Source organism: Phragmites australis, chromosome 14 (genome assembly GCF_958298935.1).
Source record: "Phragmites australis chromosome 14, lpPhrAust1.1, whole genome shotgun sequence".
Classification (NCBI taxonomy): Eukaryota; Viridiplantae; Streptophyta; class Magnoliopsida; order Poales; family Poaceae; genus Phragmites; species Phragmites australis.
Genome location: NC_084934.1, coordinates 12,096,508 through 12,114,111, shown reverse-complemented (window position 1 = coordinate 12,114,111; position 17,604 = coordinate 12,096,508). Strand labels below are relative to the sequence as shown.

General features: G+C 50.6%; 1 protein-coding gene across 2 annotated transcripts; it reads right to left on the bottom strand.

Annotated features, from left to right (window-relative positions):
* Window positions 1-358: 358 nt before the first annotated feature.
* On the bottom strand, window positions 359-6,423 carry LOC133890815 (pentatricopeptide repeat-containing protein At1g63330-like). Of its 2 annotated transcripts, none has more exons than XM_062331385.1 (2): window positions 1,544-6,423; window positions 359-895 (listed from the first exon to the last, which is right to left on the bottom strand). In XM_062331385.1, exon 1 carries the CDS (start codon window positions 6,342-6,344, stop codon window positions 3,321-3,323), a length of 3,024 nt encoding a protein of 1,007 aa, XP_062187369.1. In that variant the 5' UTR covers window positions 6,345-6,423; the 3' UTR covers window positions 359-895; window positions 1,544-3,320. The 2 variants fall into 2 exon arrangements, with proteins under 2 accessions (XP_062187369.1, XP_062187370.1); XM_062331386.1 differs by having other exon boundaries at window positions 359-808.
* Window positions 6,424-17,604: the final 11,181 nt, after the last annotated feature.

The following is a 17,604-nucleotide window of genomic DNA, read 5'->3' as shown; positions in this document are numbered from 1 at the left end:
TTCAATGGATTTGTGATCAATCAAACCTAAAAAGGAAGATGAAGAAAAATAATGGCATATATATGAACTACGTTAAGACTTGCATCTTGATCTATACCAATTGCACGCTACATAGCGCCTAAGCGACCTGCCCCTAATCAGACTACTTCCGCATCATGAGATTGATAAAGCAAGACATAAGTGCGGCAAAGAACATCATTATATTGAATAAAAACTTGCTGCAAACTCCAAACAGGACCAGGTTAGTAGGGTTGCCTTTCTTTCCGTGAGTTATTCGCAGTTGTATTCTTGGATGTGCGCATTGCACCTATTTTTCTACGAAGTTAAGATAAAAACACAAATCATGCGCACTTGATAATTAATCAAAGATTAGCCAAGTAAGAATTAATTAAGATATTTATAAAAACATGAGGAAATACGATACGAAGTCTCAGAGGCCATCCGCAAGTATCCTGTCAATGCACTCATGTTTACAAGTTTCGTCGTCAATTGCACGACTTTATTCTATGAACAGTGATGGCATGAGATATATACATAAAATATATTCACATTTGCTAGAGCTCAGTGGATTTTACAATCGACAGCTAAAGCTCATCGTCGGCGGGATTTCAGGGCTCGAGTTGTGATCATCAGGCTCAGAAGGATGTCCAGAGTAGCAGGTCAGCCAGACAATGGTGACGGACGCGAGGGTGAGGCAACCAAACGGTGGGTACGCCACTGGCCATGGGCACAGTGGAGTGGACGATGAACAGGCACTGACGTGAGGAGGTAGAAGAGAGAAGGGCAGACGTCCAATCGCCATCAACGGCTGAAAACCATCGAAATGTGATGAAGTTTGATTACTCGATTTTCAGTCGACTGTTTAATAGGGCCTCCCAAAATTATTGTTTTTGTACTGTGTCAAGGAAACGAGTAGCACAATTAGTGAAACCCGGTTGACGGGATATACATCTATGGCATTCAAGATGATCCTTATAGGGTAACTACTGCACAGAGAAGGCCGGGACGGCACCAAAATGGCAGGAACTTTAGGAGAGAGCTGACCATACACTTGGAGGGAAACTCTGAGATAATTCATATTTCGTACTTGAGTGAACTGGATAAAATGCTGTCTTTACAGGTATAAACTGAAACTTACAGCTAAGCTATAATCAAAATTTAAGGAAACAGTACATCAGTTCACTATGCACATGGAAGTTTCCACTATCCAAGATAAGATAGAAATTAAACTACCAAAACAACCTAAACATACAAGGCACCATAGTTATTACGGCGGTAAGACAAGACGAGACACCTGACCATCTTCACACCTTTTAGTCGAGTATAGCATGCGACGAGGCTACACCATACTCACTTCACAGAACAACACAGCAGTTCGGCACAGAACTACTGAACTAGAACTAAACAGAGCATTCAGGCATTCAACTATCACATATCAGTAGTTCAGCATAGCAGAGTTACTACATAAAGTAGAACATACTAGATACTACACAACACAGTATACAACTACAAAGAGCAGAGCAACTGAGCATTGAGCAAGTACCTGCCACCTGCGGAGGAGTCGACAAGCTGGAGCTGCGCTATCACTGCTGCGGCCTACAGAGTTGCAGGGGAGCTGAGACCCGGTAGAGTGGGCAGCCGCGGGGGATGGCAGACAGTGGGGGACCGGTGGATTGGTGGATGAGTCACATGAGGCGAGTAGGCGACGGTGGCAGAGGTCTGGAGCCACAAAGGCAGATGGCGATGGATTTGAAATATGATTCCCCAACACGCGGACCGCGGAGTCTGGTCTTAGGTGACCTCTTTCCTTCCCATGCCTCTTTCCTTCCCGCACCTCTTTCCTTTCCTGCAAGCGCTCCCAATTTTCCACCTGCGCATCTTGTGACGTCAGCCTCCCTCATTATGGTGTCGATTGCGGTAAGGAAACGCCTAATCGACACCATATACGGCAAGGTAGACGCTACACTCAAATTAGGCGAGTCGATAGCCATGGCAAGTGCCTCGATGACTAGGCGTCGAATAGTCAACACCTTAATAACTATGCAAAAAACTAATAAATAGGGAAATAACCTTGGGACCTATGGGGGGAATATGTTTAACATTGAAATACAATGCCTGTTCCATGCCATTCAGCAAACATCTGTAGATCTTAGAGATGCTATGCCAATGCCACACAAGAGAGAGAGAGAGAGAGAGAGAGAGAGAGAGAGAGAGAGAGAGAGAGAGAGAGAGAGAGAGAGAGAGAGAGAGAGAGAGAGAGAGAGAGAGAGAGAGAATCTTTCTTGCTTTTCTTTTTTTCCATGGAGAGATCTGGCTTAGCTCCTTGTAATATTTTCCTGCTGAAAATGCACAATCAAGTGATATGTCCACAAGAAACTGAGTTATCTATGTTGTACAAGGTGCGCAGAAACATCACATTAGAATGCATATTTTCTATTATTTCCGAACTTCAATGGGCACTACAACATAGATCAACTATTGGTAATACAAAAACGAAAATAAAATAACTTACCGCCAAGAAATAGAAAATGAGTGTCATTTATCCAGCAAAGGATTAACACCATCTATAAACATGATGCACTTGTTCTAGATTACATTTTTCATGTAATGGCGTTTAGTCTTAAACAATAACTTTGAACCTACGTGAAGTTTGAATTTAGTTTCCAGTAAACAATAGGAAAAAAAAGACTATTAACTCATCTTACCTTTATAACATGTTCCTCTATGAATAAGGTGTGTAAGGATTTGAATCTTTCATTTGGAAGTTGGAATTAGATATCCTTCCCTCACTGCTCGTAGGCACAACTATACCTAATGATAAAGATCAACAGAGAGAAAGAAGAATAGGAATTCAAAACAAACACAATAACCAAATAAATACTTATCTATCCCAACACTTCCTAACACACACATACTCCTGCTATTAGCCGCCATTCAATTTCTTTGTATCATCTTAATTGCAGATGACACTGCAAAAAATCACTACAAAGCATACCCCAACAAACATATATATATAATTGAATGACATGGCCAGAGCAGGAAAATATCTAAAAGACTGCACAGAACAGGGGCAAAATATAATATTACCATTCTCACCACCTGAACCAACGTTCTTGCATCTTCAACTAGTGATACCTAAACTAGAAGTGTATGAACACCAAACAGAACAACCTGTACTTGCAGAGGCACATAGTTTTCTGATTTCCAACACAAAGAGATCAGGAAGATTTTATGGAGTAAATTGACTTGTTCAAATTGTCATCTACCAAAAAATAGTTCATAATGTTGCAGTACAATGGGATCAGGATTATATTATAAGGTTATTCTATTATCACAGCTTCCAGATTATTACCAACCGAATTACAGAATTTGCTTTCTTTTTGTATCCACTTGTGACACAACATAGTATCAAATACTTTATTGTATTCTTGGATATATCCTGATGTTTGAAGATTATTTAACAGTATCATGCACTGATGTTCAGAAGGACAAATACCCATCTCTTCCATTTCTTTTAGCAAATTCAAAGCTTCAGTCTGTTTGCCCTTCCGGCAAAGGCCATCCAATAGAGCAAGATATGATGAGCAGTCCATGAGAGCACCTTTTGCCACAAGAGCATTATGCAGAATTAAAGCCTTATACAAATCTCCTTCTTTACAATGAAATTGGATCATGTTATGTATCACATCTAGAGGAACTAGTCCTCGATTTATCATGTCTGTTAACAATGAGGAAAAGTGATCTGTAGCACATTGTGAAGCTTTCTTGAGTTGCAACTCAACAAAAATTGTGTGCGCTTCACTGAGCTTTCCAGCCTCATCAAGTCCACTGATGATATTTTCAACAGTCAGCACATTAGGCACTATGTCTCTGTCCATCATCACATGGAGCAACTTTACAGTTTCCTTCAATTTTCCACGTTTGCAGAAACCATGGACCAAAGTGTTGATAGAAGAAACACTTGCATACCCCCTAAGAAACATTTCTTCAGTTATAAACAAAGCCTGCTCAAGGTCCCCAGAATTTGAGCAACCAACTGTAAGCACACTATAGACAAAAGCATCTGGAGTTACCCCTCTTGCTAGCATTTCATTATACAGATCAAAAGCATCAGGTATATCACCAACTTTGCAGTTTCCATCTATCAAAGTTGTATATGTCACACAATTTGGCAGTAATCCCTTACCTAATATGCTATCCAAAACATTACGAGCCTGAGAAATATTACCAGACTTGCAAAATCCATCGATTAGGGCATTATAGCATACAATACCAGGCTCTACTCCTTTTTTAGCCATCTCATCAAGAAGGCCAGCAGCTCTCTCCATGTCGGCTATCTTGCAAAGACCAGATATCAACGAACTGTATATATGCAAATCAGGAACCAACCCATTCTTCTCAATCACTGAGAGAACCCTAAAAGCCACTTCCATATGTCCAGATCTGGACAGATTGTGAATCATGATTCCATATAAACGGTTGCCTGGCATTACTCCCCTGTCTAACATGGATTGAAGAGTAGAGGAAACCTTTTCAAGATCATCTAACTTGAAGTAACCTTCTAGGAGGTGAGCATATATAAAATCCTTAGCTTTTAGTCCACTATTGAGCATCTGTTGGAGTAACTGTTCAGCCTTTTCTAGATTCCCAGTCATACTATAGCCAAGAATCAGACCATCATATGTGAATTCATTAGGCCGCAATCCTTTCTCCTGCATCTGGGCGTAGTACTCCGCAGCTTCCTCTATCTTTCCCACCTTAGATAGCCCAATTATAAGAGAATTGTAGCAGTACAAATCAGGGATTATATTTGCCATGGTCATCTTCTTGAGCGCTTCACAAGCCAATGAGAAACTACCTTCTCTGCAATACCCTGAGATAAGAGGTGCATAAACAAATGCATTCGGCTTTAAACCTTCTGCAATCATTTCCTCAAGAAGATCACCTGCTTTTTTTGATTCACCAATTTGGCATAGCCCGTTAATAAGTATGCTATAAGTGTAGACATTGGGCGAAATACCGTCGTTCCTCATTTCATTAAACAGGCAAAAAGCTTCTTCCTTGTTATGCTGTCGGAGATGCCCTTCAATGACCAGATTATAAGTGATTGTGTCAGCCATATGACCAACTTTGACCTTCAGAATCTCAGCAGCCCTGCCCATCTGGCCCAATTTACACAGGCCCCGGATGAGACTGTCATAGGTGATCTTGTTCGGCTGCACACCAGCTGCAGTCATCTCCTTGACTATCTTAAATGCCTCATCCGCACTGCCCTCCCTCATGAACCCATCAACCAGAGTCGCATAAACAACAACGTTAGGCATTAACCCAGCACAAGACATCTCGTCCAGCAAGCACTTTGCCTGATTTGACCTGCCACGCTTGCACAGACCGTTAATGAGCGCACCATAAGTAAACCCATCCGGAACCAGCCCATAATCCTCCATCTCCTTCTTGAACCCAAACGCCTCTTCGACAGCCCCAAACCTGCACAGACCACCAATCAATATATTGTAGGTCACTACATTCAGGTTGCATCCCGTCTCACGCATTTCCTCAAACACCTTCTTGGCAGCATCGAAGTCTCGGACCTTGCAGTACGCCTCTATCAATGTCGAGTACGTGTACACATCCGGCGAGATCCCGGCGTCTTCCATGAAACCCCGCACCTTCCAGAGAAGATCGAGGGCGTCCCCGCGCAACAGGTCCTTCAGCAGCGCGTTGCAGCAACGCAGGCTGGGCGCCAAGCCGAGATCTTTCATCAGCAGAACAATCTCGGCGGCGTCCCGAACCCTCCCGGTCTTCTTGTAGGTGTCGACGAGCACGTCGAGCACGACTGGCGAGCGGTCGTGGTCGGAACCGGAGAGCGCGCGGTGGACGGAGCTGAGGACGAGGGGAGGGGCGGGGTAGGTACGGATCATCTGGTCGAGGAGGCCGTTGGTCTGGGGGAAGAGGGCGGAGGCGCAGAGGGAGACGGCGAGGTGGGCAAAGGCGTCGGGGGCGGGCGCCGAGGGCGCGAGGCGGGGGCGGGACCAGTAGAAGAAGTCGAGGAGGAGCTTGGGGTGGAGGCGTGGAGAGGATTCGCCGCGGAGGAGGAGGGAGGATACAGCGGCGGGGCAGAGGCGGGAGGGGAGGTCGGAGGCGGCGATGGCGAGCTTCCAGTCGCCGGAGCAGCGGGAGAGGAGGGTGGCCACCTCGGCGGCCACGGCGTCGGGGTCGGGGGCGGAGGACAAGGAGGCAAAGGTGGTGGTGGTTGCGAAGGGTGCGGAAGGCGGTAGGATCGGGTGGAGGCGCGAAGCGGCGGCGGCGGCGGCTGGACGCCGCACGCGCGCGACGAGGAGCATGGTAGGGGATGACTGCGGAGGGGGAGGGTGAAGAACGCGAGGGATTGTTTCTGACGTCTAATTATGAAAACGGACGGGAACCTTGGGTGATTCGTGTGATTGGTTACCGCGTGGATAGATTTGGATATTAGATAAAAACTATAGTTTGTTGTTGGTCCCTTGGCTCAGTTAGTCCATACCTACCGGTCTAAATCTTTTTAAGGTCGTTTTCTGACTTCTAAACTTTAGAGTAATTATTTTCCAGAGCTATGACTCTCGAAGGCTCTATCTTCTAGAGCCATATCTTTTGAAGTCTTCATTTTTCAGAGTCATACCTCTCGAAGCCTCTATCTGTTGAAACCATACCTTCCGAAGCCTTCATCTCTTAGAGTTATACCTCTAGAGTCCTCTATCTCCTGGAGCCATGCCTTTCTCGGAGCCCCCGTCTCCAGGACTCGGGCAGGCTTCCTAAAAGTTACGGGATAAGCCATCGGACCTCAAAAAAGATCTATTAGGAAAGGAACACCGGTCATCTTTTGCCTGCAAGAAAATGACCGGCATTAATTACCTAGACTAGTGGGCGTCTTCCTGACACCCCAGTACAATAGAGATTATCCTAACACCCTTGACATCACGGTACCGGGCCACAATTGGCGACCGGTTCACCCTTCTCGGTACAGGCACCCTAATAGTTACCATGGTAGATATTTATCTATTATATAGGGTAAAAAATAGTTATCTAGGATAAGATCATGTAACTCGGTCAAGTCTGGATATTTTGCACATAACGGTAACTTGTACGCTAAGCTACGCACAACCCTATAAATAAGGGGCCATGGTCATCTGAGCAAGAGAGCGTTATCAACACAGCACGGAGGAGCACAATAACAAAGTCTTCCTGTGATACTCCCCTAGCCCGGTCCATAATTTTACTATCAATACATTTGTTGTGTTCCTTCCTCTCAAACTTCGTCTCTAACCTTGAGTCTTCTCCTTAGAAGAAACTCTCGCCATACTTGCTGGAGCGAGACGATCTCTTGCTCCAACAGTGCATCGTCCATGGGGAGTGGAACAAAGAAGTGCTAAGAGAGGTAGGATGCCACCCAAAAACAAAACCACCAAGACCGTGACAGCGGCAACCGACCCCCCGGTCACGCCTATGCGATAGTCCAGGCGACCAGGCGCAGGCCGTGCTGACGACGACCTTCAAACCATGGGGAACGAGGGCCTTACGACCACCGCTGACCCAGCCATGACCATAGCTGCGGCCGGCACCCAAGGGCTCCCTACCCCAGAGACCCAGTAGCAACAGTAGCAGCATGGCGGGGTCCCCGCTGCATCCCTAGGGGCTGTGGCCAACGCCACCGCCGAAAACACCGTTCCACCTGAGCGTCAATCACGCCTGGCAGCACTCCTGACTCGTATGGAGGAACTACAAATGGCCCTGTGGGTCAAGCAGTAGGCTATCTGCACGACCACCGCCACCCCCGCGACAACCGGCACTGTTCCGATCCAAGCTCTATGGGCCGATGAACTCTTCGACGCTAGGGCCTCGAACGTTTGGCCTCCGGAGCTCTGGAGCCGACGTTGCGAGGATCCCCTACAAGACCACGACTCTCCCCTACAGGCCGATCTGCCGAGGACGCCATTCCCAGATGGCTTTCGGACCCCAAAGCTACATAAGTTCAAGGGCGATTCAGACCCTGATGAATAGAAGCTATAGAAGCTAGCGGGGGCAGATCGGCCACCATGGCTAAATGCTTTCTCTCGCCTTAGAAGGGGTGGCCATATGCTGGTTCTGCACACTGGACCCTGGCGCTATTCATGCCTGGTCCCAACTCTGAGACCTATTCCGTAGCAACTTCCAGGGCACCTTCGTCGAGCCAATAACCTCTGGAAGCCTGTTCACTATCAGACAGGAGCTGGACGAAATCCTCCGGGATTACTTCCAAAGGTTCTCCCAAACCAAGACCCATATTAGGGGCATATCAGACTCTTCGGTCATCGATGTCGCGACCTAGGGCCTGGCTGAAGGTGCCCTATACGATCGACTGAACCGACGTAATACGCACGGTGGAAGTCCTCATGAGCAAATTTGAGGAATATGTGCGCGTAGAGGCGGAAAAACTCTACTGTAGGCGCTCGCGAGCTACCGAGACTTCCCGTGTCAACCCCAAGAAGTCACATTCGTAGGCGGGACCATCACACGCCCCCTCTCCCCCAGCAAAGAGGGGCTTCGAGGAGGCTCATACCTCCGGGTCCCAAAGGGGGTGGCAACGGCAACGCGGAAACATCAGCAACATCAGCCCCAGCCATGGGGCTCCAAACCAAAACACCCCAGGAGACGTGACCGAGGATTCCCCGCAGGAATCGGAGCAAGGCCACGCTCCGAACCAGTGTTCTGAGGAGGAATCCTGGTGCACTCTACACGGCGCGGGACGAGGACACAACACTGACAACTACCGGACCCTCACTACCTTCCGAGAAGAATACCTCAGGAGGTAGGTAGCCTTTGCCTCAACTGAAGGGGCCACCAAGGAGCGGTTCGAAGATCGTAGGCTACCGGCCAGCCGGTAGTTTGATCATCTGGCCTTGCAGAACCCTCTGCAGCTAGCCCTACCTTCTCCGCCCCGGTCATCCGCAAAGTGATACAACGACGAGGGGGCATGGGGCAAATAGATCATCCTCGCTATAATCGGCGGAGGGAGCTCCGGCTATGCTTCGTAACGGCAGCGGCGAGACTACACACGCATGGTGTACCACATCGGAGCAACTAGCATCCATCGACAGGCCCCTGAAAGGACCGACGCCCCCGTGACATTCACCATCGATGACTCCAACGAGGTGAAATTTCCCCACTCCAATGCCCTGGTCATCTCAGCCAACATCGTTGAAGTTAAGGTCCAGAGAATACTGGTTGACAAAGGCAGGTTGGTGGACCTCCTATTCATACATGCCTTCGACCAGCTCCGAATCCCGCGGAGCCGGCTCTCGTCAGGCCACAGACCCCTCCAGGGGTTCAATGTGGCCCCCCTCGATGCCCTAGGCCAGATAGCACTCCCAATCATCTTCGGTGAAGGCCTCACAGCAAGGATAGAACTAATCTCCTTCGACGTTGTGGACGTACCTTACGCCTACAATGCCATTCTAGGACGAGGAACCCTAAACAAATTCGAAGCCGTACCCCATCACAATTACCTTTGCTTGAAAATGCCCGGACCCCAGGGACTGATAGCCATCCATGGCGACCGAGACCTAGCTAGGCGCATCGAGTACAGTTACCCTGCTCCACTCCCTGGTCACCACATCCATGCAGTAACCCAGGAGGGCTCCAAGGACCCTCCATCGGCATATCCCGGGCACCATGGCCCTCCGAGGCCACAACCAAAGGGAGACATAAAGCATGTCCCCATACACCCAGACCAGCCTGACCGGGCTTTCAAAATAGGGGCAGACCTCACCTCCGAGCAGGAAGCCCAACTTCTGGCCGTCCTACAGGGTAACCTTGACATATTCGCATGGTCACCGCAAGACCTCCCGGGAGTCGACCATTGCATTATCGAAAACTCTCTCCAAGTCGACCCGAAGGCCCGTCACATATGTCTGTCACATACGCTAGAGGCTTTGCAAACTCTCCCCAGAGCGGGTTGAGGCTGCAAAGGAGGAGGTCCAGAAGCCACTGAAGGCTGGTGTTATCCGAGAGGTAATCTACTCTGATTGGCTCTCCAACATCGTCCTGGTCAAGAAACACAGCGGAAAGTGACGTATGTGCGTCGATTTCACATTGCTAAACAAAGTGTTCCATCGGGACCCATATCCCCTTCCTCGCATCGACCAGCTAGTAGATTCTACCACTGGCTACGAACTACCAAGCTTCCTAGACGCCTACTCCGGGTACCACCAGGTGTGGATGGCGATAAAGGATGAGAGCAAGACCAGCTTCATTACCCCTTTCGGGGTATACTGCTACATCCCGATGCCTTTCGGTCTTCGAAATGCTAGGGCCACCTTCTCTCGTCTAGTGCACAAGGTACTGCAATAGCAACTAGGCCGTAATGTCAAAGCCTACATGGATGATATCGTGGTAAAAAACCGGCTCGAAACCAACCACGTCGCTGACCTGCAAGAAACATTTGATAGCCTTTGGGATGCAGGCATACGACTGAACCCAGAGAAGTGCGTATTTGACGCCATGGCGGGAAAGATGCTAGGATATCTTATCTCCCAGAGAGGCATCGAGGACAATCCTGGCAAGATTCGTGCCATCGCAGAGATTTCACCTCCCACCAATCCAAAAGAAGTACATCGCTTGGCCGACTGCCTCGCAGCCCTCAGCCGCTTCCTCGCCAAATCTGTCGAGCATAGCCTCCCCTTCTTCAAAATGCTGAGGGGCTCTGAACCATTCAGGTGGACTCTGGAGTGCTAGGCGGCATTCGAGGCCCTCAAGACCCACCTTTCCCACCTCGAAACACTCGCAATGCCCCTCTTTGGCAAAGGGCTACTCCTATACTTGTCCGTCTCGGCCTCTACTGTTAGCGCCACCCTCGTACGGGAGGAGAAGAGTGACAATCACTCTGCTCATAGGGTCGTATACTATGTCTCGAAGGCCTTAGCTGGCGCCAAGACACGCTACACCGATCTCGAAAAAATAGCATATGCCCTGCTGATGGCCTCACGTAAACTTCGGTACTACTTCCTTTCTTACGACATCATTATCCCAACCTCTTACCCACTTGGCAACATGTTTCGCAATCGGGAGGCGATGAGACGCATCGAGAAATGGGCAGTAGAGCTAGCCCCCTTCGTGGTAAGGTTTGTGGCCTACACTGCTATCAACTGAATGGACTCCAGCGCCCGCTGAACCCACCACTACCCCTCACCAAGACATCTGGACTATCTACCCCAACGGAGCATATGGCTCCATGCGCGCCGAAGCTGGCACGATCCACATCTCCCCCACAGGCTAGCAATTCAAGTTCGCTGCTTGTCTGGATTTCAAGACAACTAACAATATAGCGGAGTACAAAGCCGTCCTCTTAGGCCTTCAAAAGGCTCGGGCATTGGGGGCAGCTAGAGTCATCATCTGAACCGACTCTCAGATTGTCGCTGGCCATATCGACAAAAGCTTCCAAGTTCGACATCCGGACATGGCAAGATACCTCGAAGCCATTCGCAAAGCCGAAGCACACTTTCACGGCATATCAATACACAACATATCACCAACGAACAACGGCCAGGCAGATGCCCTGGCAAAAGCTACCACCACGGGCAAAGACCCACCGTTGGGCACCTTCCTTAAGACTCTACACCAACCGGCTGCTAAAACTCTTAACGAGACGGTCGCCACCATCCTACCCATCAAAACCACCGACTGGAGAGCTCCTCTCTTATTCTTCCTCAGTGGAACAAAAAAGCCAGATGACCCGATTGCGCTCCACCGCATTCAGCATCGCACCAGGGGCTACCGTCTCATAGAAGGCGCCCTTTACAAAACAGGTGTGTGCGCTCCCCTCCTTCGCTGCATCACCAGACAAGAAGGGGCCAACCTCATCCGGGAGATACATGAGGGTCTTTGCGGCAACCATTTGGCACCTCGTGCCCTAGCCAACAAGGTCCTCCGCCCATGGCTCCACTGTTCTACAATCATGTTCGAGGCAGAAGACCTCGTCCGCACCTACCAAGAATGCCAATGGATGGGACGATGAAGCCACCGGCCCCCGGCTCCCCTACAGCCAATCACTCCCGTCTGGCCCCTGGCTTGTTGGGGCATGGACCTAACCAGTCCATTCCCCCATGCCAAATGCAACCTTCAATACGTGGTGGTAGCATTGGAGTACTTCTCCAAATGGATTGAGGCTGAACCCCTCAAGATGATCACATCGAAGAATACAGAAATTCTTCTAGAAAAACATAATCTACCACTTCAGCATCCCACGACAGCTCACGGTTGACAACGACACATAATTCGACTTCGGGCCTTTCAGACAATTCTGTGATGACCTCGTTATCGAATTATGCTTCGCTGCAGTTTGACATCCTCAGTCAAATGGGGCCGTCGAACGGCCCAATGGCAACATTCTCTCTGGCTTCAACCATCGGCTTGTCGGTCTAGCTCGAGGGCTATGGGTCGAGAAACTCCACAAGGTTTTATGGTCCCTCCGCACCACTATCACGCGAGCCACAAGGTTCACCCCTTTCCACCTCCTATATGGCAACGAAGCCATGACCCCCACCGAAGTCAAGGGATGCATGCTCCGGGTACAACTCCCATAAACTACCAGAGAAAGAGAACTCCCCCTCGATCTCACCGAAGGAACACGGCACCGTGCCCTCCAGAACCTCGATCACTATCACTAAAACCAAGGCCTGGTATGATCCTAAGGTTGCGCCATGAAACTTTGAACCCGACGACCTAGTACTTCGACGTGCCCTGGCTCCAAGAAAACTGCACAACAAATGGGAAGGCCCATACCTGGTCCTTAGGTCTAACAGGCCCAACTCCTACAGCTTGGCCGGCACAGAAGGAACCCCCCTCCCGCACAGTTGGAACGCGGAGACCCACCGCAAATACGATGTGTAAGGGCCCCCAGGCTCTGCCCTCTCCAAAGGTCTAAAACAAATAAAACCATAGATTACCCACCCACAAATAACCACCTTACCTAGAGGTATCACCTCCCAGAAAACACCTACCCTGCAAAAACAAACCCACACAGAGCCTACGAAGACCCTACGGGATCTTGAAGGCACTACCTCCATGCTAAAGGGGTAAAACCCTCTAGCACCTTGAAGGCACTGCCTCTGTGCCATGAGAACAAAATCCCTCTAGCATCTTGAAGGCAGTGCTTCTGTGTCGAAGAAGTATATCCCTCTGCCATCTTTAAGGCCTGGCTGACCTATGTGGTGGAGAGGCAAAGATCGCTCCAGCATCTTGAAGGCTTAGGCATCTGTGCTAGACAGGCATATATCCCTCCACCATCTTTAAGGTCTAGCTAACGTACATGGCAGAGAGGCAAATATCGCTCCGGCATCTTGAAGGCATTGCCTCCATGCCAGACAGGCATAAGACCCTCCGTCATCTTTAAGGCCTGGCTGACCTACGTAGTGAAGGATAACCTCCCCATCATCTTGAAGGCCTATCCTCCGTGCCAAAAAGGATTCATACGAAGTATTGATCCTCCGGCACCTTGAAGACTAAAAGTCTCCATGCCAAAATCATTCTCACCCCTACGGTATCTTCCCTGCTCACACCTAACGCTACGCTGTACCGCTCGGATCTCGCACCCTGTGGCCACTAACAAACCACAAAATGTGAAGGGGCTGGGATAGGGGGCACAAGTGAAACATCGATACGATAACAAAGCATTAATGCAATAAACTATAAAAACACCAAAAAACAAGCTAACACAACACAAGTTTATTCATACATGACATATAAAGACTTTGCACTCAACTAACCATTGTACATTGAATCTATGCCTAGCAAACTTGCTAACCTATTATGCCTCCTCGGAACACTATGGGAGGATGAGGGCGCTCGATCGCCACGCCTCCTAGAAATACTACGGGACCTAGAGGATTGAACCCAGTAACTACGCACAGGGGGTCGACGTGAATCCCCTCCACGGAGGGAACCACTGCCTAAAGCGGAGCCCCCTCGGCCTCAGGAAGATGAAGGATCTGCTGGGAAGGGATACGAGTCAAAGGCTGAGAAATCTAGCTCATCCTCCTCCTGCTCTTCCGACGGGGACTCTGCAGCCTGCACCTTCTCCACCTTCAGCTCAGCCAGTATAGGCTAAAGGATTTCCAAAAGCACCCTCCCATCAGAATCCAGGGGAGGACAAAGTGTTGGATGAAGCGTGAACCGGCAACCTCCCGGGCTGTTTGAGCTGCACACCAGTCGTCCTTTGCAACAAAACATACATCCGGGGTAGACACAAGGGAGTCCTCTAGCTCAACCTTGACCTAGACATCGGTGGCCACCTTTCGGATCCACGCGTCCCTTGGAATCACGGGGCATAACAAAGTGACTCTGCCGTCGGACAGACGTAGTGGCCCTGGATGCTCCGAACACACTCGATCCCTCCCTGGAGGCACCATCCCAGATACGAGCGAGGCCCCCTCCGGCTTTGGGTCATCGCATCTATACACACAGATTGGACTCCAGTTAGCCTCAAAGGCACAAACACTCCAGAACAACATAGGTGAACCACAAGAAGGCAGACATGGCTCCATTTAGATAAGAAAAAAGCCCAAATACATAAAGCAGAAGGGGGTAGTCAACATACTAAGACTTTGACCCCCTTTGGAAAGAAAAAAAGTAAAAAGCAGATGGCCTGTGACAGAGCTACACCTCTGGGGCATCCACACACAAAGACTGCTCCTTCGGGGCAACGGTGCAAAGCGAGAGGCCTCCAGATGGCCGCGGCACACCTAAAGCCTTCGGATGAAGGGCCGAACCTCCCGATGAAGAACCTGGATGAAGACCTCCCGGGGCACCTGGAGTCACCTAACCTGCCATGTAGCGTAGCGTCACGCCCCGGCCATGTCTTTCCCACAAGTTATGACGGAAGTTCTCTAGAGCTGCACGAATCTCCACCGGAGGTGCCTCGGGCTGAAATCCCTCAATCACTGAGTTCGGTACCTGCTGCTCCAGTACTTCGAGAGGACCTACCCTCGCTTGGTGCAGCAGGGTCAGCTGGAGCATCGCGGCCACTCATGCGCTAGATCTCAAGTATGTCTCCGCAGCCCTAACCATGACCTTCGCGGCAGTCCGAAGCCAGAAGAGTGGCATCACCGAAGCCTTTGAGTCGAAAGGTAGTGAAGGACACCTGGGCCCAAGGCCGCTTAGGGAGTCAGAAGTGATCTGGGCAACCTCCGACGCAAGTGCAGCTAATCGTTGGCACTTCGAGCACAATGCTCCCTCTGATGCCTGAGCCTTGTCCAACTCTCACAGCACCTCACCCACCGCGGCCCGAAGGGTCTCAACATCACCTTCAGCCGACACCCGGGCCGCATTGTTCGCATCGGCAAACTCCCTTGCCTCCCGAAGGTCTTCGGTAGCCTTCCGTACCTCAGCCTTCGTGCACTCCTACTTCAAAGCTTCCTCTCGCCAGAGACCCTCCTCACACTCACAGAGCGTCATCTCCTCCTGAAGACGACCCTCAGAAGACTGCACCTGCTTTCGGGCCTCCTCCAAAGCCTGACGAAGGCCGTCAACCTCATCATGGGCCACAGCAAAGGCCTAGCGCCAGCCATCTCCTAGTGCCCTCGTCAAAACTACTTGCTACGAGGCACAACAGAAGAAGGAAAAGGACAAAATAAGCTACTCAGAACCGAACACCGGATCTAGTAAGTCATGACTAAACCACTGACATGCAGGGCCGACGCTGCCAGATGTGCCTCCACTTCATCCAAAGGACGTTGGGCCAATGATCGCTCGACCTCTCCACTCTGGAGAAGAGATGAGGCCCCGACAAAGGCCCTTGATGCCTCCGGGTGCAGCGTGAAGTCATCCAAAGTCAATACCCCAAGGCTGGGGGCCCCTTCGGTCGTCGTGGAGGGAGCCCTGATGGAGGGGCACAATGCCCCCACCAGAGACAAGGCCACATCCCCCAAGGTGGCCTTCAGGGAGACCTCCGGAGGAGTCCCCGAACCCTACCAGAGCTTCTCAGCCTCCGAGGGAGGAGTCAAAGACACATCCACCTCGGCGGTCGCTGCGAAATACCATGAAACACAAGGTTAAGATCCCGGTGCACGACCCAAACAGGATATAACTAATCAAGCAATGATGCCTCACCAAGTCCCCCAAACCCTCTCATAGAAGAGCCTATAACTTCATCGACGTCCAAACCGGTGAACCCAAAATCATATTCCACGGAGCCCATGCCTCCTCTCCGGCTCTGGACATGGCTGGCAATGTCTGGAGCGGTCAAGCCCTTCCCCTAGTCACCACCGTCAAGTTGACCCTCATCTCCGGACAGGTGGCCTGTGCTTCTAGCCCGCCTCTGACACTTCCTGTGGACCAGGGGCACCCTGGATGACTCAGCCGTTGAGCTAGTATGTGAACCTCCAGAGATAGAAGGCCATCGGGCCCGGAGCGGCTACACACGGATCGCGGAAGTGGTGCACTCGTATCCCGGTAGCCTTAAGCTCTGGCGGATCCCGCCATGCCAGAGCCCTCACTTAAAGATAAAAGCAAACGCGGTTGTATCACTCCCAACTCCGTGTCAGAGCCACCCGCCGCTCTTGCTCCATGTGAGTAGGTGGGCCCAGAATCACCTCGGCGATCTCTGCCACGTGCTCTAGTGGAAGGCAACTCTCTGAAAGAAAAAGGTAGGTCACATATGCGAATCAAAAACTGGACAATAAAGAGGACTCAGTAGAGCTGATGGTGGGGGGGGGGGGCGAGTACACCCTCGACCACTCTTTCGCACCTTGCTCGAAGGCGCAATCCCAACCCATATGAAGGGGTCGAATGCGCAATGGTGAACTCCTCCATGAGATCACGCATGCTCATCCTTTCAACCACCCTCCGGAGAAGGGCCAGCTACGAAGCAAACTGGTTGTCCATGATCCCCGTCTCCAGCTTCGGGACATATGTGCTATCTCGGTTTGTGGAGCAACGGGGGTATGTGATGCCAACGTTGTAGTAAAACCATCGCTGTAACCAGCCGATATACAACCGACTGTTAATAGCCTTCGCCGAGAAGGCATGGCGGTTCTGCGGCCGTATCTAGAAATTAACACTGCTGAAGCTGTGGGGCCTCTTCATCCCCTCGCCCTTGGTCATCTTCGGCTGACAGCTGGCAAAGTGGAGGGCTGCGAAGAAGTCTGCCCTCCCTTCACACCCCTCCGCCCGCATTGCCCACTCGAATGTGGCTAGGCGGGCTATGGTATTGGCATGGAGATACGGAAGCTCCACGTAGTAGTGGCGAAGAACCTCCTCGAGCAGTGGCACCGATGGAAAGCCCACGCTCGCTTTGAAGAAAGCCTCGAACACCACGACTTTGTGGGCTAGAGGCTCCAGGATCTCCTCGTCCAGCGGAAGCCGAACAACGGCTCTGGAGGGAATCTTTCCCTCCCTAACCATCCGGTCAAGCTCCTCATCATCAGTAGCACACACCCCCAGCACGGTGGTCTACTGGCGATGACTTCTACTGGTGCGGCGGAGCTCCACCCTAGGCGGCGGCCCCATCAACAATTGGTGAACTGGCGCCACCTGAGTGCCCCCGCCGCGGACGCACTGGCGGTTTCGCTCGCCGCCTGAGTTCCTGCTCCACCC